A 22,929-nucleotide genomic window follows, 5' to 3' on the forward strand; every position below is an offset into this window, starting at 1 on the left:
GATGTTGGCAAGTATGGTTTTTGAAATTCAGATTCTTGTTGCATAAGACCCCAGGCGTGTTATTTAGTAAAACTTGGTCTTAGAATACAGCTTTGTAAGTAGATAGGTTGGAAAGCTCCATTGTGCCTGATCTTCTTTTCAGATATTAGATATTTAGAGTGTACTCCAGTTGCCTTCTCTTCTCTCCCCATGAGCTGGCTTGTGGACTGAAATATTAATGATACACTTGCAGGGATACCTCACTGTAAGTGCTAGTGCTTCAAATAATCTACTGTAGGCTTCCACGGGAAAGGTTTACCTAGCAGCAAACATAGGTGTGATGTGAGGAAATGGTCAATAAGAATGTGCCGGTAGCTGTCATGGCATTACCCGTTCACAATCTAGATAGGTGAGGAAGGGTTACTTGGGCATAAGCCGGATTGAAAACACTCTGCCCTTTCCCTAGTTTTACCTTTGTATCTCTCATTGGATTAAATCCTCATCCTGCTATCTTTACATAATAGGTCCAGTTTTCTACGTCCTGGAGGCATGCGCGGTATGATTTTCAGGGTTCTAGTACACTGTTAAAGCCTTTTTTGTGGTTTTGGTCTTTACCCAAAGGAAATGGTTTTAATTTATATGAAAGCAAAATAAGCATAATGATTTTCAACATAAAGCTTTACAAAATCACACCTCAAATTGATTAAAAGCTCTTAAAACAGTCAGGTCATGTACTAAAGCAAGGAGTATAGATGCGAGGTGTGGGAGTGTTCTGAATGAGGTGTATAGGAAAGCATACATGTATATTCTGATATTTCCAGCATGCTCAATTCTGTGGCCCCGTTCACATCTGCATGTTTTTGGTGCATTACAGGTACAATGCTTTTCAGAAAGTTCTGCTTGCTGTATCTTTGATGTCATTTTCAGCAAAACACAAACCTAACCGGCTTGGAGTTCAGTGGTAACACGTGTGTAACATCCATGTAGTGAACCGCCTCTACGCAGGAGTTATAATAGAAATGTGGGAGCGATCATTCAGGCTTTCTAGTAACTTGGAGTCTTTGCTTTTGCATGTGAAAAAATCAGTTTATTGTAGATGGCTTCATTAGTGTGCACCAATATATTACTTCAGTGGCAGTTTATTTTTTTTGTAGGATGAGATGGGTACTTTTTTTTTTTTTTTTTTTTGGTAATTTAAAAATATGTTTTCATAAAGGAACTCTGTCACAAAAATAAAATGTAAAGAAGAAAGTAAATTCTTACCCCCCACACTGCTCTAATAAAAACTTAAAGCGTTTATATCCCCCCCCCCCCCCCAAAAAAAAACAAACAAACCCTGCAGGACAATGGCATAATGTGCTAGTATGCACCTCATACTAGCACATTATGAAATACCTTAGAATGAAGCCCCAACACGATTGTCCAGACACCGCTGAGGGAACTGACCTGTTCCCTTGGCGTCCTCTTCCGAGTTCGGCGGCTCCGACGCTGTGAGTGGATGGAGCCACGATGACGTCACTCCCGTGCATGCGCGCAGGTGTTCCGGCAAGGAGCTCTGAAGGCCTGGCAAGATACGCCGGACCGTCAGAGCGCATGCGCCGCTGGTGTCAGTGGCTGCATGCAGGGTAAATATCTCCTAAACTCCTAGACTTTACCTTCAGGTAAGCCTCATTATAGGCTTACCTGTAGACAACAGTTAAAAAGCAGTGTAAACTACCGCTTTAAAGTGGAGCTCCACCCGTAAGGAGAAGCTCCACTAGTTTGCCTTCCCCTCCGCTGCCACAATTGGCACCTTTTTTTCAGGGAGGTGGGGGGGGGGGGTGGGTACCTGGTTTTGATAGGTACCAGTTTCCACTGCTGGCTGACTTCCCTGTTGTGAAGTCAGCTGGAAGTTCACCCCCCCCCCCCTTTCCCTGCCTCTGGGCCATTCACAAAGCACAGCAAGGGTCCTTTCACACGGCTGCTCCGCTGCTTTCCGTGTGTCCGCAAATCATCCTATTTTTTTGCGGATGATTTGCGGACATCAATGTAAGTGAATGGCACTGCGGATGTCAGCGAAATACCATCCGCTGACATCCGATTTTCCTCCTTTCAGTTCTGTTCCGTTTTTTGGAACGGAACAGAACCCCATTTTTCCATCCGTGTAAAAAACGGAAAGGAAGGAAAATCGGATGTCAGCGGTGTCATCCACTGACATCCGCAGTGCCATATACTTACATTAGGTCCGCATATCATCCGCAAACGGATGGGATGATATGCGGGCACACGGAGCGGATGACAGAAATGTCATCCGCTCCGTGAAAAAAAAATAAAAAAAGTCCCACAGCGGACCATTCAGACGGAGCGGCCGTGTGAAAGGAGCCCAAGGCTTCGCTGCTGGTTTCCCTTAGCCAAGATGGTGGTGGCAGCACCTGACAGCCAATTGAAAACTTGGCTCAGGTGAAGGCACTGTTGGATTCGTGGACAGTAAGTCTCCTAAGATTAAAAGTCCGCAGCTACAGTATTTGTAACTGCTGAGTTTTAATTTTTTCCTGAAGGAGCCTGGAGCTCCACTTTAAGGAGTGTGGCTCTCCTGGTCACTCGCTGTGCTTTGTGGTTCCACCCACTGACTGCTACATCACTACAGGCCAGAGCAATGACCTAAGGGGTTGGTGGGAGAAACCAATTTTAGTGCCATAGGGGATAAGGAGATGGACACTCCCGGAATGAGTTTCTGAAGAGGGCTTTCTGCCTTTCTGTTCATTAGTGGCAGCTGCAGCAAAAGAGTATTTACTACCTTACTGGGATATGTTTAATTCCCATTTTATTTTTAGTTACAGGCATTTTAGTCTCTTCTAGTGAATGCTGCTCATCAGGATAAGCTGATTCAAAGATTGTAGAGTGCAAATCTTGACTTCATGTAAAAATCAAGGTTGACTTTGCCCTCTTTGAATCCTACATGCTGGGCTTTTAGTGTCATAGGCAATCTCATGGACCAGTTGGGAGGTGGGAAGGGGCAAGGTCAACTTTTCCCTTTTTTTACTCCAATTTTACCTTTTTTTTTTTTTTTTTTTTTTTTTTACTGTAAATTTTTTACAATGCACACACAAGTCTATAAATCCCAACCCTCCTTTACTTTAAAGTGATACCAAACACACATTGTATAATTTACATTATCCCTTCTCTTTCTGTATATGGATGACAGTCACATGTCCCAGATCTTTCTCAGCCTGTCTGTAGGGAAACGGTGGCAGGAAGAGCTTCAAATTCTCCACTGCTGGTCACAGGTTTGAAAAAAAATAAAAACACCCTTTGGAATACAGAGTAAAAATTAAAATAAATTCTCAAATGTTTTTAAATCCTCACACAAATGTATTTAAAATCACATCTATTTTTGTAAAGAATATGTGGGTGGATTTCTGCCACTCGCATGCTGTCATGGCCCTCTAGCCTGTGTGTGTGTGTGTGTATATGCTTAGAATATGAGGAAGGTAAAGCCTCCATCAATCTACATGTATTATCATACTCCCCCATTTGTTTAACTGGTTAGTGGGCATGGAGGAGGAGGGAGGGGGAATGTAATTGACCACTGTGCATACACCACATGGGACTCTATAGTCACATGGGCTGCTTAAATGTGATCAGGGAAGAAAAACTCTGCATAGAAACTCACTGAAAACTGAGCATGTGCATTAGAATTCCTGCTGCTCTGCAGAATCCCCAGCTTCAATACAGACACGAGGATCAACCAGGTTTTTATTTTTTTGCTGAATACAGAAAACAAGTCCAGTAGTGACTGAGTGAGAATGGTCAGCATGTAATAAAGCATTTGATAGTTTTTAAAAATGTGGGACTATTGACACTTTTTTTTTTTATTTTTGCAAGTGATATGTAGCTAACTTTATCTTGTTCATTAAGGTTAACTTGCTGCAGCCTATGACTGGACTGTGAAAAAAGCATTAGGGCTCTTTCACACGGTCCACGTGCTGCTCAGTGGGGATCTATCCGCGATCCCCGCTGAGCCGGCGGATGACAGCTCCGTCTCCGCTTGCAGTGCGGAGAGGGAGGTGTCCCAGCCCCCGCTGCTCTCTATGGGGAATCGGATGAGAGCGGACTGCCTGTCCGCTCTCATCCGATCCCCAGGACGGATGGAAAATAGGGTTTCCATCCGTCCGGATTTCACGGACAGGATCGGATGCGGATGGCAGCGGGTGTCAATGGACATGTCACCGCTGACATCCGCTGCTCCATAGGGCTGAATGGGGCATTCGATCAGATCCGCCTAAAAAACTGACAGGCGGATCTGATCGGAACGCCCGTGTGAAAGAGCCCTTAGCCTGTTGTTGGTAATCATCATTATTCCTCCAGTAAGGATGTTGCCTGTAATAGACTGTCAACACTTTGAAAAGCATAGCCTGATGCTGACACGTCTTGTTCCATTGCTGCTAGTCAAAGGCCAAAATGAAAATTCAAGTACTTCTGCTGCTCTGGATATAAGGCTAGCCATACACTTTTAGATTTCTCTCCTGTTGCATATTTTCTGAACAAAGACAGGAGAAATCTAATCGATTCCTTCATCCATTCTGCATGAATCTCCACTGCTAGCTATTGTATTCTAACATCCGGCACTTTTTTGCTGTCTGAATACGTGAATAGTGACTGCATCTGATTGGATGCAGTTACTGTTTGGGCGACAAGTTTCCACCTGGCTCAGTTTTTAAAATAAAAATGAGTGTTCGGGCCTTCTGTCAGTGGTGGGCACAGATCAGCATGCCTCCTGCTGACCCCAGTTATCCTAAAGCAGGGCAGACACCGTAATCAAATCATTCTGCGCATGTGGTTTGGATAATTCGCATATTAGCTGCTCCTCCCAGCTTCTCAATCTAAACACAAACCGTTCTATGGAAGTATCTAAATGTCTGTCTTTAGAAGCCATAGATTGGAGCTGGACTGGGCTTTACACTTCACGTAGAGGGGGAACGCCTAGAAACGTCCTAATCCGAGGCAGGCGTTTTCAGAGTAGCAGGCGGCACACTACAAGGAGGAAAGCTAGAAAATGATTTCCTGATTAAACAGCTGTTCAAACCTGAATGGAGAGGAAGTGATTCTCACTCTTGGGCCCCTCGTAGAGAAATAAAAATAGCAGCTCAAGTGAGAGATACCTTGTGTACAACTCTACTTGTTCCAGGACTCCAGTTCTTGGTTAATAAACAATACATAGAAATTGTTCATCTATTTATTTTTCCAGGAAATACTCGCTATTGTTTTCTGTACCCAGAAGGAGATATTTATTATGCAATGTGAAATCTTAATAAACCATGTTACTATGTTCTACAGGCTTGAAGGCAACCCTGCATTGGTTAAAGGTTACCCTGACTTTCCTCCAGCGGTCTGTGAAATCATGCTAAGCCTGTTTTTATCCTTCTCTGTTTGTCTTATGTAAATATTGAGATGAAAGTATTTACAAGGCAGTCTTTATTTGGCATTTGTGAAGGTGTCACTAAGGCTTCCGGGGTGCCACAGTAACCCCCCCTGCTTTCGCGTAATATCCCTTCTTAGTCCTCAAAAGGAGCCCTCCTATTGTTATCTCAATTGTATAATTGACTAGATTGATGCAAAAGTTTATACTTTTATCTTTGGGGCTCACCTATGATTGCGTGCCATTTTCCAGCTGTTGCACTAACATTTTAAAGGCGATGTTTAGTGTATTTCCAGCAAGCACAGGGTTTGTTTTTCAGTGTTTAATGTGGACTTGGATAGATATTATTTTTTTGTGCCTGCCCCCTGAAAAATCAATTTTTTCTTTTTTTAATTGCAGTTACTTATAGTGCCAACTATTTACATATGTACGTTCACATCGGTTCCTGTCCTCGGGGAGCTTACATTCTAATACCGAGTACACACGATGAGAAAACCACAATTATCCAAAGGGACAAGCACAACATTTTTTTTTCTTGTACGATGCCAGAACGAATGATTTTTGTTTAATCAGTACAGTATTTGTCTGGAAAAAAAAATGAAGTGACCAAGACCACGCATGCTCAGAAATGAGAGAATGCATTACAAATGCAATGGAATATATTACATCACTTCCAAAGTTTATTTTCAGTCATACGAGAATTTTCATAACTTTAGTAACTTCTTCTTTCTCAATATGAGACTATGCAAAAAAGATAATTTGTCCATTATTCTCATCGTGTGTATGAGGTCTAATGCCCCGTACACACGCGTCGATAGTTGGCTGTGAATTTTCCGCCAACGTCCGATCGACCGATTTTCGGCTTGTTAGTATGATGCTTTCGACAGCCGACTCCGACTTTTGGGCCGAAAAAAAAATCTGGTGTGCATGCTATAAAAGTTTTGTTGGCCGTCAACACAACGGCCGATTTTCCGTCAGTCAGTACAGATTTCGGCAGACAAAAATCTGATGAGCAAGACTGGGCATGCTCAGAGAAGAAAAAACACAAGGAAAGTAAACCAGAACATGACATCACTTCTGAAGTAGATTTTTGTTGGTCGAGAAAATTTGTGTGCAGTCTAGAGCACATTCCAACCAACAAAAGATGGCCGATAATCGTTTACGAGGCATAAGGCTGTGGTTGTTATCTTTTTGAGCTAAAGGTGGCCTCAAATTCAGCCCCTGACATCACCACCAATACATAATGTTCAATATGTGTAATACTTGAGAGACCTGTCTGAAAATAGAGGTATGGGGGTCAGAGTGTGTGGACATGCTAAATTTTGGATATGCTGCAGAAGATCATGTGAAACTGGGAACATTACATAACGCCAGTAGAGATCAATGCTATTACCCTAATCCATGTTCTCACTGCAGAATGCTGAGGTCTGAGGGCCGCAAGTTGGGCGCCAGAGATCTGGGGTCCCTAACTCCCATTCATATAGACGCATACTAGGATCAAACTAGACGAGAGACCATTAACCTACCAGCATGTCTTTTGGACTGTTGGAGGAAACCGGAGTACCCGGTGGAAACCCATGCTGGTACAGGGAGAACATGCAGGTAGGTAGTGTCATAGTGGAGACGAACTGTCAACCCAAGTGCTGCCAGGTGGAAGTGCTAACCACTAATACACTGGGCTGCATCTGCTTTTCTTTTTTTCCACAAGAATAACACCAGCTTGGTTCAGGCTTTCAGATTTAATACAGAAAAGCCCTTTCTGGCGTCCATTCAAGTTCTGACTAAATCCTAAGCCCTGAAGAACAGTGGGTTTGTTTTTTTTGGTCCCTGAAACGCGGTGGATATTGTGTGAAACATAGAATTGATTTGTCTTCTAGCCTTTTGTCCTGGCTCTTTCTTTTGTATGCTTGGAGTACAAATGGCTTTAAATGGTCTGTGGATTCTCTAGGCCACTATTCCTATATCCTGATAGTGATTGCTACTACCTATTGCAGCTTTTGCACCAAACTCCTGCATTCTGTGCACACAGCAAAAACTCTTCATCTGGACAATAGAAAAATCATGGCGAGAAATTTCCTGAATGCCAATTCTCTGAACTTTGGGTCAGTCACCCTTGGACTGTATGTCTTTTTTTTTTTTTTCTTGCAAGCGATGTTTAAATTGGTTCCAAATAGAATGACGCATACTGCATGGCTAGTTGACACGTCATATATATTTTGTGTAGGGCATTTTTTTTTTCTTCTATGTAACTAGGGCTGACCATCTGTTCTTTGATAAATGTTTACAGAAACAGCTTTTCCTATAAGATGAGGCGTTACTGGTCTATCAAACATTGCTGACTTTATTAGTTGGCAAACACTTGTCTTCTCATCAGAATGACTTGAAATGTGCTAGTTGGTTCTTAGCGCTCATTGTATCTAGAATTGAAAATCTGTTGTTATTTTGTGAACACTACAGTAAAGATCTGTAATGGCTCTTTCACACGGTCCACCTCCGTAGGCGGATCTGTGCTGCTCAGTGGGGATCGATCCGCGATCCCCGCTGAGCTGGCGGATGACAGATCCGTCTCCGCTTGCAGTGCGGAGAGGGAGGTGTCACAGCCCCCGCTGCTCTCTATGGGGAATCGGATGAGAGCGGACCGCCTGTCCGCTCTCATCCGATCCCCAGGACGGATGGAAAATAGGGTTTCCATCCGTCCGGATTTCACGGACAGGATTGGATGCGGGTGTCAGCGGACATGTCACCGCTGACATCCGCTGCTCCATAGGGCTGAATGGGGCATCCGATCAGATCGCCTAAAAAACTGACAGGCGGATCTGATCGGAACGCCCGTGTGAAAGAGCCCTTAGTGAGAGAATGCCAGTCTTGAGTTTTAAAGACCACATAGTACAGAATTTGGTACTTGTGTTTATCTTAGTTATTGTATGTATATAAAATTTTTAGTTCTGCAAATAAACATTTATTAAATGAAGTGATTCTCAGTGTGTGAAGGCTGATGTCAGACGAGGTCTGCTGCTAGCAATCCTTCTACTGGCAATTTGCAAAATCGCCGGTAAGATTTATAAGAGACCGCCTGTTTTGTCCTTATAGAATCCCTCCCTCTGTAGCTGAGGCAGCGGGATGTTGCTCTGGTGCTGGTGATTTTAGATTCAGCAATGTTTGGGCCAGCAACAGAGCGAGATCTTGCTACAAAGCAATTCTATTAGGATTGACTAGGTAGTGTCTTTAGTGACAAAAAAGGGTAAAGAGAAGCAGTTGCAAAGTATGGCTACAACGAAGGTGAGGTAAATTAAATCACATAAAGCTTTATTGAATGAAAAAATATGGAATAAAAATTAAAACAACAGCATCAACATTGCACAGAATGTTATAGGAGAATTACCTATCGGCATAAAGATGAAACACTGCAAAAGGTCCTGTCTAGTGAAAAATGGCACCACTACGTTACAGACTCCACCCACCACCCCAATAGCACATTTTGAGAAATCCAGCAATCACTTGAAAAATCAAAAAATATTCAAAAAATGTTCATGACAAGAATGAAATTAATTGTAATGCTCTTGGAGTGTGAACATAATATGTATGGAGAGAGCCACCTCCAGTAGAAACATCCAGTTGGGGGTATTTGTACAAATTTTGATATAAGAGTTTTAGTTGGTGGTTATCAAAGGTCTCCGTATATGACCGTTAGGTGCAGGATCCTCACACCCATATGGTATACAAGGGTAATTGATGGCTCTACCACAACTTCCTCTGGTAAATGGACATGTATTGAATGGCTGCACTTTCCAGGTGAATCTTTAAACACAGAACACAGCAGTAGACACCATGTAAAGCGGCACGGACATAAGACTAAAACGGACAGATAGGCAAGCGAAGCAGGCAGACAAACATATGGCTTTAAACATTGATTTGCATACCCGGTCTGATATTCAACCAGTGTATGTGTCTGAGCAGTCAGGGCGCTCTGCAGCTAAATGTCCTCTGGTCTGTGGATATTGCAGTCCGGTGTATAAGGTTATGCTTACTGATAGACACACTTTGTATGTCTCCGACCGTTCAGTCAGCCTTCCATCTCTATAGATTTCACCAGGACAGGCATGTAAGCAAATATGTAGACACAGGAACAGAGCCGTTTACTGACCGTGTGGATGGTCTGAGTCCGTGTGATGTCCGCTTAGTGCCGTCCGTCAGAAGTTAGTCCGATTGTGTGTCCGGCCATGGTGAGTCCGTTGGGGGGGCAAGCCTTAGTGTCCGCCAGAGAGCGTGGGAGCTTATCCGTCTACCAATCAGGGCTTGGGCATCGAGCATCGAGCTTTCGAGCTGTGTACGCGGTCAAAGTTTCCAATAGGGTGGAGGGTGGAGTCCGCAGGCGTAGTGGTGTATGACGTCGACGCGTTTCGCGTGACGCAGCACGCTTCTTCAGGACGTGTCTTTAGTGATCCTGCTACTGGTGTAAATTGCCCAGTGTTGTGTACATGTATCAATGGCTTATTTTATAGAAAAAATTTAGGAAGGCTTAAATGAGGGTTATCAAATTTGATGGGGGGTCCGTGACCGCGCGGGAGCGCGCCCGCTCCCTAGAGCCTCACAGGCTAGCGACGTACGTCGCTACGTCGCTTTGCCTGTGAGGGGCTGACTGCCGACGTAAATAGTCGTGTGGCGGTCGGCAAGCTGTTAATTGTTGCATTTTGTAATGCTTCCTTTTTATTTTATTTTTTTTATTATTCTTTTTACATTTTTGGCCAATTTGTTGTTGGGCAGATTTAAAAAAACGCAAAATTGCGGGGAAAAAAATACTACATGCTTTTTCTGCAGCTTCTCCATTGAAGTCTATTAAACCAAATATTTGGAAAAAAATCATAGATGTGAACATTTTCCCATAGGAAGCAATGTTAAATAAACTGTATTGCGTTTCTGCAAAAAAAGCACCAAAAAATGAATAGGTGTGAACCAGGCCCTAGATGTATAAAATAAAGTGCCTTGAAAGATGACAATATGCATTGAAAATTATAATTCTGCAGTTAACACGGGTTAAATTTGTTTATCACTTGCTGGAAGTCTTGACTCGCTAAGGTGCACCACATCATGGTAAACTAGAGTGTTTATACAAAGGAACAAGAATTGAATATATTGCAGCTTACCAGTCCTATGTGGTGGCTGCATTTTTTATTTTTTTTTTTACTCCAGACTTTTTTCCTTTTTTTTTTTTTTTTTTTTTCACCTGGTGATCTTGCCAGTAACACTTCATGTCCTAATATGACATTGTTCACTCTTCTTGTACTCTTTATCTATGGAGCAGAAGCATTGCCATCTAATTACAGCAATTTAGGACTACAGAAAACCTCCCTTCAGATTTTTTTTTTTTCCCTTTTGAACAGCTAAAAAAAAAAAAAAACACTTCTGGTATATCTAATCTAACCAAAGGTTAGAAAATAAGAGCAGGTGATTATTCATGTTAACTAACTTAAAACTTGGTAAAAATAACCCAAAAATCCTGCAGTTGCAAGAAGCCAAGAATTTTTAGTATTTCTAATGTCCATATTTAGCCTAACTTTCCTAAGTTTACTTGTCTATGGGTCAATAGCAAGCCCAAAGTTTTATAGTGTGTGTCACAATGCTAAAATTATAAACGTTAACGGTTGTGCTTTTGCATATATTTTTTCTTTAAATGAAGGAATAATGCATTGGTTTGCTCATCCTGTAATTAAATGTGATTTTTTTTTTTTCTTTTCCAGCATTCCCCATCGGAACCTTTTCTTGATAAACCTGTGCCGGATATGACTCGGCTTGGTGGTCCCAATGCCCCTTTATTAAACACAGAAGATTTTTTGCCATCCATGCAGTCTCCACCACCACAAAAGAAGAGGAAGAAAAAAAACAACCACATTACTGCGGATAACGCTAACTTTGGTCAGGAAGGTTTTCTCGGGGAAAATCCAGAGCTTTCCATAGAGGGAGCACCGGATGGAAAGAAGAAGAAAAAGCCGAAGGTTAAAAAAGAGCCCAAGGAGCCAAAAGAGCCTAAAGCAAAGAAAGAGCCCAAGGAACCTAAGGCTCCAAAACAGCCCAAAACTCCCAAAGAGCCAAAAGAGAAAAAGGTGAAAACTCCCAAACCCAAGACCAGCAAAAAGACTAGGTAAGCGTGTATCAATGTATTTATATCCGAAGTATAGGCAACGTCTGATCAACATTTACTTTTGTGTTGAGTTTGCCACAAATATAGGCTGGAACAATGCAAATGATTTATTAAGAGTGCATTAGTGTCTTTTTTTTTTTTTTTTTTTTTTAATGCTACATGGCAGTAGGTGGCTTGCAGAAGCTTTGGTTCCTAGAGTGCTGCATATAATGTTAGTGTTTTGCCATACTCTTTGGGAATGCTCCGCAGCATCAGACGAAATAGTAATTTTGTGCGTTTGTGCCTTATAAATGCAAAGGAATAGCTATGTAAAATATAAGTAACTTGCATTGGAATGTTTTTTACTCTGGTTTGATCTGTACACAGCCAGTCAAGTTTTAGGGTTTTCCTTTGCCATTAACAATTTTTTCTGTGCCAGCAACTTTTTTTTTTCCTGTTCCTTCTATTGGTACTAGGGGTTCAGAGTATATAAATGCTGGTTGATGTGTTAAAGTCTAACTCAAGCATAGTTCATTTTGGACCAAGCTATTACCTTCACTAACAACTGCTCCCTCTGATCACTGTAAAAACTGAATTTTTTTGTACGTCCGAAACTTCTCCTCAAACAAAATTGAGCCGGGCTGAGTGCTTCCCAGCTATTCACAGGTAGCGTTGTATTTTCTGAAAAGGTGTCACCATCTTTACCTCCAGCCTATCGGAGGTAGCCTTGTATTCATTCATAAATTGCAAAGCTTCCTTTGAATGGCCGAGCAGGGCTCAGCCTGTCTTGATTTTGACCTGGGAGCAAAACGGGAAGTCCCCATCCGGCTTCCAGAACACAGTGCTGTATACTGTATGTAGTTAGGGGCTGGATGCAGTTCATACAACCAGTATGGGCACAACCAATTCACGCTCCCAGCTCCCATCTGTTAGTGAAGAAATTGCTCTTTTGAACCAGCATAGTCCAAACTATTTTAAAAATAAAGAATGAAAAAAATCCAAGAAGGGCTCCTCATCCATATACTGAGTTCCCTTAACTGCTGCCCCTTTAAAGTGAAAAACACTGAAAGCAAAAATAATATATATAAAGCAGGCGCTGTTAAGTGATGGCTAATGTCGGTATAATGGAAAATAGTGTGAACACAACAATACACTGTTGCTATATAACCAGCAAAAACGAATAAATCTGAAGTATTCACTGTCCATATACAACGAAGTCTTAAGTGGAATTAATTAGTTCTCAATAAATGCTGTCACCCACACCGTGCCTTCTTATTTTAAATAATCTGTGTTCCACCTCGTGATAACTCCTAAATCTGCTCACCGGAAGCCCCAGGGATCATCAGCAATCAGAACACCTAGATCTGCACTTCTCTAATCCCTCTCGGATGGCCTATGTTGATTATATGGAGGTAAAACACACCCATAATAGTGCAACACTGTTTTATTAAATGTTAAAATGCCACCACACACACATCAATAGTTAGGCTTACATAGAATGTGCCCTTACCAGCACCAGCTCAGATCGCATAACAATTGCATCCCCTTTCCTCAACTATGTAATTGGCTCACCCCTCTCTAAACGCTCTGAGAAGCCGGCCGGCCTGCGTTCCATGAAGTCGCCAGAAGTGACTGGTTAGTAAGGAAGTGTAGACAGACGAACATCAATGCATTTCACCGTATGGCGTCTTCAGGAATTCTGTATGGGACCTGGGGCTTCTGGTGAGCAGATTTGGGTCTTATCATGAGGTGGAACATTTGAATCAAAGTAAAAATAAAGCCTGGAGTTTAGGCTTTAAAGGCAAACAGCCAATTTTATTATTGTATTGGATTGAGAAGCACACCTTCTCTGTCAAGTTTCTGCTGTTGGTCTGTGGCCCTCTTTGGTAGATTTTATTTTGTTTTATTTTAAATTGGTAAGTGGTCACCAGAACAAGTTGTAGAAAAGATCTCCCAATAAGGACAGGTGTCAATGGTGGGGAATACCTACATTTTGAGGAGGTTCTCTCACTGTTTCTTGCATCTCCAGGTCAGGAAGTGAGGCAAAATCTTTCCAGTGGGTAGCCAGACTGCAATGAAAACACTAGCAGAAGTTCTACACTGTCCTAAGCTTTTCACACTTCAGCCAAAATCTATTAAAGTAAATTTGACTCGAGTACTTAAAGTGGATGTAAAGCAAAACCTAACTCTAAACCTACTCTCACCCCATGCGAAGCCTAATTTATCTAACCCTGTAAATAAATTCTTATTCTAAAGCTGCTCTTGTCCAGTCCCTGACTGAGCTGTTCTGTAGGCCAACAACTGAAGCTCCATAGTAAATCTATTGGTGGCATCACTTCCCAGCCATTATCGGCTTTCTCCTGCACACAGAGGATGCCATGGAAGACCGGACAGGAGTGACTTCAGAATAGATAAGTATAGCAATGTTTTTTCTTTACAGGGGTAGATAGATGAGGCTTAGAATGGTGGTGGGAGAAGGTTTAGAGTTAGGTTTTGCCTTTTACTTCCACTTTAAAGCAACTCTGCAGCTAAAATCAAGTTGTATAATAAGTGCTACCTGCAAAAAAGATGGAATACTTGCCTCTCCTGCTCATGCCGCAAACCTCTGCAGTAGTGAAGTGATTTCTGCAGAATCGGACACTTCAAGAGTGTTGACCACCTAGTCCCCTGCTCCACTCAGTGGTTGTCTGCTGGCCATTACCTCACCTCTGTGTCCTCTAGTGACGGCTTGGGACAGACCACTGGAGAGCTGCGCGTTAAATGACGTCTTTACAAAGGCCATTTTATTGTGGAGACTTAGAAACAGAGTTGGTTTAAACACCACTGTTAATGATCTAATTAAAAATGTCTTATATTTTAGGGAACACCTATGACATTTTCTTCTCATTTGTACAAACTTTAGCTTGTGAGATGTCCTGAAACGCTTGGCCTCCTGGACTTGCAAATTGGAGAGCCTCTTATTATAAAGCCCTAGTGTTAGGGTTAGTGCTGTAAGGTAAAAGTCATGTGACAATGTCTATTGACATAATTTTGTGTCAACGTCTTAAATCTGGCTCAGCTTTGTACCTAAGCTTGTATTTTGTCTGCCACATAGTCATCCTGTGACAGTCTGCTAGACGCAGCATGTTAAATATTCATATACATACAAGCAGTTGTGTTTAGTGTATTGTTGAAATAAGGAGGATGAAGGTGTTCGGTGTGTTGCTTTGTATGGTGAGATCCTTGAAAACATAATGCATTGTGTAATGTCCTGCTTGACTTTGTTATACATCCATTAAACCAGATAACACTGGACAGTTGGGATCTATGTTGTGGTGGAGCAAGATGTCTTGTTTGGTATTTATAGATGCTTTCAGTACACAGTAATATGTCGGCATGAAATAACATATGCTCAGGTGTAAATGGCAATTGCCAAAGCGGCATTTGGAAATACAGTTTAAAAAAAAACAACATAATTTTCTGTCTTCGGAATCAGAAATGTTTTACAACTGTTCTGAACAGTTTTCAAACATCTGAACCTGTTTTTCAAGCTGTGACCAGCATTGGGAAGTATATAATTTCCAGATGGAGGCACAGTCAGAAGTACCTAATCCAAATCGGCTCAGAAACACTGTTTTCATTAGGATTAAAATATACGTCAGATTACTGTTAGAATTTACAGCGCTTTCTGGGAATTTTACAGTTTTTGAATTTTACAGAAAAGCTTCTTCCTAAGAAATATCTGCATGACAAAACTGAATGATATGGCTTTTCATTTATCGCTTTTATTGCACGTTGGTTTAGTACCCTCTACAGATATTTCTTATGTTTAAATGCACAGCGAGGATACTGTCATTGTGGGCTGCAACTATAGTCATGCAATGACTGCTGTCTAGGAACTTGTGACTACCCAAAGGTCTTAGTACCCCTGCATAGAGTTTATCATCTCTTAATTAGTGTGAAGAATGTTAGGGGGAAGTTGTTTGAGTGTAGGCAAATTTTAAATATTACATAATACTGGAGTGGAAATGCTGCTAAAGAATTAGTCTTTCCAATTTATACAGCAACATACACGTTTAAAGTGACCCTGTCATGGGGAGGATAGGGCTGCCACTGCTGGCCTCCTTACTAATGTTCAAGAGGAAGGGGGAAGGGGAGATGGAACACCAGGAAATCACTCAAACGCCCTAAAAATTCCCGGGGCGTGAGGATGTGACAACAAGTGCTACAATTAACCACCAAAATACCTCAGTGTATGACCGGTGAGTCTAGCAACTGGGAACATACATGAAAAATGATGAGAAAGAAGTTGCATAGAAGGCTCAAACAGGGGTATAAGGTGGATAAAAATTGGTACTTTATTGAAGCGGAATAAAAATGCAAGTGCAATATACATACAAGTACAAAATACATTAAGCTCATGGACACTGGATAAAATCACACTATAGATCCTGCCTCTAAGATGACACCCCACTAAGGCTCCACCCACCACCCAAACAACACAGAAGCCACCAAATGGCCCACCACCCCAACCGGAAGGCCAAATCCAATAACTGGTGAAAAAACATACACATTTAAAGTGACCCTGTCATGGGGAGTATAGGGCTGCCACTGCTGGCCTCCTTACGAATGTTTCCTGGCTTTCTCTGGCAATACTTTGTCACAGACCCAGAACAAGCATGCTGTAAATGAGTGTCAGAATTCTTTGTTTATACTTGATCTGGATCAGCAACTCAAGACAAGGCATCAGCATGACAGCCAGAAAATTAGCATTTTCATAAGGAGAGTTCAGTAACGGGGGTGGGGGTCTACACTAATCCCTTTAGGGAACCAGCACCTACCGTATGACCAACAAAGGTTTTTGATGCAATATTTAGAACATCACATTTGTAGAGGATACTGGTCTCGGCAGTAAACAGGCTGTAGTCTAACGAATGCAGTGGTCCTCAATCCTGGTCCTCGGGGCCCACTAACAGGCCAGGTTTGCAAGATCACTGAAATACATCCAAGGTGATATAATTTGCTGCTCAGTGATTGCACTACTCTAGTCTGCATCTCCCCAAGTTAATACTTAAAATCTGGCCTGTTAATGGGCCCTGAGGACCACTGCACGAATGGACAAAATGTTCAGCCCAGTTAAAGGCCCAAAAAGCACAATACAAAAGTTAAGTGGTATTTTCAAAACCCTAATTTATTTGCTTTTGGTTATGGTCTCAAATTTGTCCTTCATTTCATGGCATTCTTTTTGTTTAACCAATTTTTACAGCGAAAATCCTGGAAAATAAAGATTCCCATGGGTTATCTGTCCCTTGAATGTCTGCTAGTTTGAGGCCGTGAATAAGTGAATTTCAGAGCGGTCCCTGTAGAGGAGAGCAGGGAATGGAACCATGTGAAATGGTTAAATAAATCGCCTATCTTAGTGAGCTGAGCCTTATGTGGAGATTGAGTCCTGATGGGTTTATTCAATAAGATTATATGATCATTCTGCAAACCGCAGTCATTCATAGCAACTGTTCCAATCAACCATCATTTTACAGATGGGTGAAATCTGATTGGATGTTATTTGTATGTATTGGGCCTTATTTAATTTAATGTGCTTTATTATAGAAGCCTGCTTTCGTTGTGGATGTTGGCTGCATTTATTGAGTTATTGTAACTTTTGTAATTATTGTGGTTTTATATAAGACTGTTTATTTTTTGTAAATAAAGTTTTGCACTAATTTTCATTTACAACATTTCTTGAACTGTTTGTCGGTCCAACTAAAACTGGACTAACACTGGAGGATTGGCTGTGCTATTTGGTTTGCCCATGGGTAGCAAACCACATTGTAAGGGATCTGACTTTACCATGCACTTTACCATGCACCACTACAATAAGGCAATAATGGATGGACAGTGCATACCCCAACCTAGGCTTTATAGCAGGGGTCTTCAAACTATGGCCCTCCAGTTGTTCAGGAACTACAATTCCCATCATGCCTAGTCATGTCAGAGCTTTACAATGCATCATGGGATGTGTAGGAAAAGGGAAGTGGAGTATACACCGCTCCAGGGCTGTCTGCAAATTGTAGATCTCTTAATACTGCTGTGGCAACAAGACTGGGTGCCTGCTAAGGCCCGCCACCTGAGAAGTCCATGCAACAACGAAACAAAAAGTGGCACATCCAGAAATGAAGAAAAGTTTGTTATTGTAGAGTCACAGGTTGAAAAACATGACAAACGAAGGATCTAAACTGTCACACTGTTAACAGACGCGTTTCACACAATGTGCTTAATCATTGCGGACCACGAGGATGTGTAGTTCCGTAACAGCTGGAGGGCCGTAGTTTGAGGATCCCTGCTTTATATCTCTACTAAAATATGGCACGGCATTGACATGTCTCTGCATTACTGCATCATACAGGATAACTGTGAATCTATAGTTTCATAGATGTGTGTGTTGGTGTACCATGTATGAAGCCATGTTTCTGATGGCTCTGCTTGATGCAGGTATTCACAAACTCTTGGTGCAAAGCTACCTGTTTTTGATGTTGGTGACCCCCCTACTACTAGAATGTTTAGGCAGGGTATCCAGATAATCAGTGTTTAGCCCATACTTGCTTTGTTTTAACAGCACTGGAGGTACTTCAGTGGTCCTCAACTCCGGTCCTCGGGGACCACTAACAGGCCAGATTTTATATTACCTTGGGGAGATGCAGACTAGAATGCTGCAATCACTGAGCAGCAAATGAGATCACCTGTGATGTAATTTAGTTATCTTGCAAACCTGGCCTGTTAGTGGGCCCCGAGGACTGGAGTTGAGGACCACTGGTCTATAGGTGATTTACAAAAAGGGAGTGAAGGAAGCAGCCTCTGACAGGAGGAACCAAAAGAGCATATTGAGCTGAATGACCCATTCACATGTAGTATTGTGCTGCGCATGTCAGTATGCTAAAGATTTCATCTATTTCATGGAATGGGAAGGCAGGTATTCTCATACTGCAGCTTGGCAGAGCGCTTTACCTGGTGCAGACTTTTTACATTTTCATACTGCAGCTTGGCAGAGCGCTTTACCTGGTGCAGACTTTTTACATTTTCATACTGCAGCTTGGCAGAGCGCTTTACCTGGTGCAGACTTTTTACGTTTTCAGGCCTGACGTACACAGATGTTACATTTATGCCCTATATGTGCTGGATTTTTTCTGAAAATGCCTCCTAATGTTGCGCATTTTCGAGAGTTTATGTGCGTATGATTATTAAGCGTAAATACATTCTATTGGTCAAAATATTCATTTATTCTGGCTGTTGGTTTACATGTAACCGCACCTTTATGGGTCTACGTGCATCGTTTCTGCTCATAAGCTCCCATTCGAACACCGCTTTGGTGCCTCTAAACGGTGCTCTTCAAATCCAGACGGTCACATAGGCTAATATAGAGCTTCCTTTTTAGAGGAGCAAAAAGAAAAAAGCCTCGAACAGCAACACTTTTTCTGCCTGTGTGCATAAAGTCTAAAGCTGAATCACAGGCACAGAATTTTGTTTAAATATATTGCTCAGTTGCCACAAAGGATATAATCCACTTTGTGTGAAATAAATGTCTTTGCAAACCCAGTTATTACCTGTAGCAGTGACCTCAAACAGCCCGTGCTGAGAGTAGAGCTAGGGGGGGACCCAGCAGGCTCCACCCATTTCAGGAGGGGTGGAGTCCTGACCAGTCACCCTGCACAAGGAGAGGAGGAGTGACCAGTCGTTATTACAGGAAGCTCTCCCACACAGGCAGCGTTTGATGCTGGATTACTACACAGACCTCATAGCAATTTATAAAACAGACTAAGATTCAGGTAAAGGGCCGTACACACTTGACGAAAATCGGACGAAATATCCTCCGATTTTTCTCTGTCATCTCAGCGTTCATTACCGTTTTTAGTTGACAGTGCACAAATGTTCACAAAATTTCTCGTCCGATTTTTCTTTTTTTTTTTTTTTTGGCACATTTGTTCCTAGACTTCCGGGTTGTCAGCAACTTCAGATCATGCGCTGCCTTTCGTATCCAATTTTTTCACGGACGTACTGCATACACATTAAACGAAAATCGGTCGTCTGGGGATGGACGAAAAAAATTTTGGTGTTTGTCCCTCCGTTTTGTTTCGTTGAAAATGTCGGCATCGGCTTCTGAAAGTTGTGTACACACTAGGCGAAAATCGGACGATTTCACATCGGGCGGGAATTTTCATCAGATTTTTTACTAGTGTGTACCCCACTTAAGAATACACACCTCATTTTCTAGGGCAATGTTTGCTTAACCTGTCGTTCACCTTTAACAAAATTCTTAGCCTGTTCAAGAACACCCACAGCCAAATTTCTGCCTGGCGTGAGTGGGCAAAAATGTACAAAGCTGGCATGGAGAAACTCATGCTCTCTGTCCTGTTTGATACAATATTTAGCAGGATGAGGAGAAGGAGGATGATGGTGGTGGTGGTGATGATGCTGTAAGTGTTGCATTTCAAGCTTACTTAGTTCATATTTACAAACCCGAGTAAAATACAATCTTTCACTACAGGCAGTTGCTCGTAGCAGTTCTTTAAAGAGCCTACGTGACATTAAGTGAACCCAGCCAGCAGATAAAACCGTTCTTTCCTTTTTATATTACTTTTGATGTCAGCTTGCCACATTTAACTAATTTAAGGGGTTGTATTGTTGGTGTTGATATTACACCAAAGGTGAGCCTCCCTTTGTGACAACACAGCCACCCATTACAAAGTATTATCTGCCGACTTTTATCTTGCCACGGCAGCGGAGTGGAGATCTGCAGCTTCTGTACAAAAGCTTAACTATTGCTAGACAGCGGTGGGGTTTTCCTTCATTGCACATGGTTATGGCTGTTAATAAACTTCTTTATCAGAAATGTCCTCAGGACTCCTATTCATACAGTGTAAGCTGGAAGAGGATTTCTGCAATTAAATCTCCAAACAGATGATCTTTAGCATTTTCCAAACTATTGAATTTTAGCATTTTCTTTAGCCAGTTGCAAAACCTTCTCTTTCCAAATCGCTCCTAACGCGTAACCTGTTGCCTATGTTACAAAGAGATCTATAAAACTCCCTTGTATGGCTTGAGTTTTACGTTGCATGCTTTTATTGCCCCTCCTTTTATCTAAAGCATCATTAAAGTGGAACTCCCTCCTAAACTTTCTTTATAGCTTTAAGGCTCGTACACACTTGACGAAAATCGGACGAAATATATTCCGATTTTTCTCTTGCTCAGTGGTCATAACCCTTTTTAGTTGACGGTGCATAATGTTCACGAAATTTCTCGTCCGTTTTTTTTTTTTTTTTGGGAAATTTTGTTCCTAGACTTTCGGGTCGTCAGCAACTTCAGATCATGCGTGGTCTTTCGTATCCGATTTTTCACGGACATACTGCATACACATTAAACAAAAATTGGTCGTCTGGGGATGGACGATAAAAAATTTTGGTGTTTGTCCCGCCATTTTTTTTTTTTTTCGTTGAAAATGTCGGCATCGGCTGCTGAAATTTGTGTACACACTAGCCAAAAATCATACGATTTTACCTCGGACGGGAATTTTTGGCAGATTTTCTACTAGTGTGTACCCCACTTTATATACACAGTGAGAATATCTGTTGGCCGTTTTTATTGCTTTCTATCATTGTTGGAGATTTCAGGTCACTTCCTGTCCTAAATACACTGTGAGAATATCTGTTGGCCATGTATTGCTTTCTATCATTGTTGGAGATTTTAGGTCACTTCCTGTCCTAAATACACTGTGAGAATATCTGTTGGCCGTTTTATTACTGTCGGGGAGATTTCCCTTCATTTCCTGTCCTAAGAGCAGTTGTCATTGGGACAGAAAGTGGGGGAAAATCTCAAATTGACAGTTGTCACCAAAACAGGGAGTGGGTTAGAAATCTCCTGGTCACCTGTTCTGCTGGCAGTTATTAAAGGTGGGATTGCCACTCACTTTCTAAAGGAATTAAGGTGAAATTTTACAAACGTGGACACCCGACAACTATCGGAATCCATTTAGGATAGCTACCTGTGTCTGTTTTGGGAAATTTTACCTCCCTTCCTGTAGAACATTCGTAAAATGATACCGTCTGTCTTTTGAGGAAGTTACAACATCTGATCATTTCTTTAAATACTTGTAAATAAGCTTACTTCCTTTTTTTTTTTTTTTTTTTTTGTTTTAAACCGAGTTTATTATTTACAGGTATTGAAAGGGATAATTGGATATTGTAACTCCCTCAAAGGCTGACTCTATCCTTTTACAAATGTTCTACTCTTATAAAGATTATCTCTTGAAACAGTACAAATTGTCCATCACCAGCCTCCAAGGTACAGTATACAGAAGGCCTCTACTGCGGTTTTCTCAGATTGTAGTTGATCAGCCAATCACAAGGCAATAAGGAGAAATTTGATTAAAGTAGAACTAAACCCTCCTATCGTTTTTCAGCTAAGGAAGCTGCCATCTTGGCCTCTTTTTGATCTTCAACTGCCATTTTTCTGCACATGTGATCAGTAATTGACATTTTGGTTGAGAGCACAACCAATGTGACTGTTCTATTCCCAGAACATGCCAGGAATGTAACTGTTTTTTTAAACTGTTAAATCGATGGGTTCAGTTCCGCTTTAATACTTAAAAACATGAGTACGGTTGTCATGGGGTGACTTGCATAGGTTTTAAGAAACAACTTTGCTGGAATTGGGAGTTTCTAGTTGAATTGTAAAATAACTTAGGACATGTCAAGCAATGATTAAGAGCCGGTTCACACTAAGGCGACACGACTCCTTACTACTTGGGGGGCCACTTGTGCATTACCATGCACCACGACTTCGGAGGGACTTGCAGGGACTTCACGTAATGGAAGTCTATGCAAGTCACCCCAAAGTAGTACAGGACCCTTTTTCTAAGTCGGAGTGACTTGTGTCGTTCCTATTAGAACGGGTCCTGTAGCGGTCAATGGACCGCGAGGGAGTGTGACTTGTCAGGCTGACAAGTCGCGCTAGTGTGAACCGACTCTTAGACAGACTTCTATTTAGTAGAAATATTTACAGTAATTTTGAAAATTCTTCCTGAAGTCCTGATCTTCAGTAAAAAAAAAGTGTTGGCTCGCCATCATTGGTCACGCAACTGTTTGAATGGAAGGTCCAACCGCTGTAACTGTCAATTGAATCCAATCTGAGCACGTTTTTGTTTTTTGTCCTCCCAGAGCCGAGGAGCAGAGATTCTCCTGTTTACAGATGAACTGTTTTATAAAATTAAGAACGCCGTTCATGAATATTTATAGAGAATGCTTTGATTTCCCTTACTGCTTTGTACATTACATGAGGAGGGGGCTAGGAAAGAGGCAAAGTTGCCTCTGGTCGTCCACACTAGTCACTGAGAGGGGGGGGCTTAGTGCAGCTCACAGGGTGGGGTGTTTTTAACCTTTTCACGACTAGCCCCTCAACAACCAGT

At 41.8% G+C, this 22,929-nt stretch overlaps 1 protein-coding gene across 1 annotated transcript in view; it reads left to right on the forward strand.

Annotated features, from left to right (window-relative positions):
* Positions 1 to 22,929, forward strand: part of CHD7 (chromodomain helicase DNA binding protein 7) — a 222,375-nt gene that overhangs the window by 74,482 nt on the left and 124,964 nt on the right. Inside the window, exon 3 of the mRNA XM_082258208.1 lies at positions 11,116 to 11,516. Within this exon, the coding sequence (XP_082114334.1) occupies positions 11,116 to 11,516 (401 nt within the window). The remainder of the gene's footprint in view (positions 1 to 11,115; positions 11,517 to 22,929) is intronic.

Source organism: Pelophylax lessonae (assembly GCF_965119305.1).
Source record: "Pelophylax lessonae genome assembly, chromosome: 5".
Taxonomy (NCBI): Eukaryota; Metazoa; Chordata; class Amphibia; order Anura; family Ranidae; genus Pelophylax; species Pelophylax lessonae.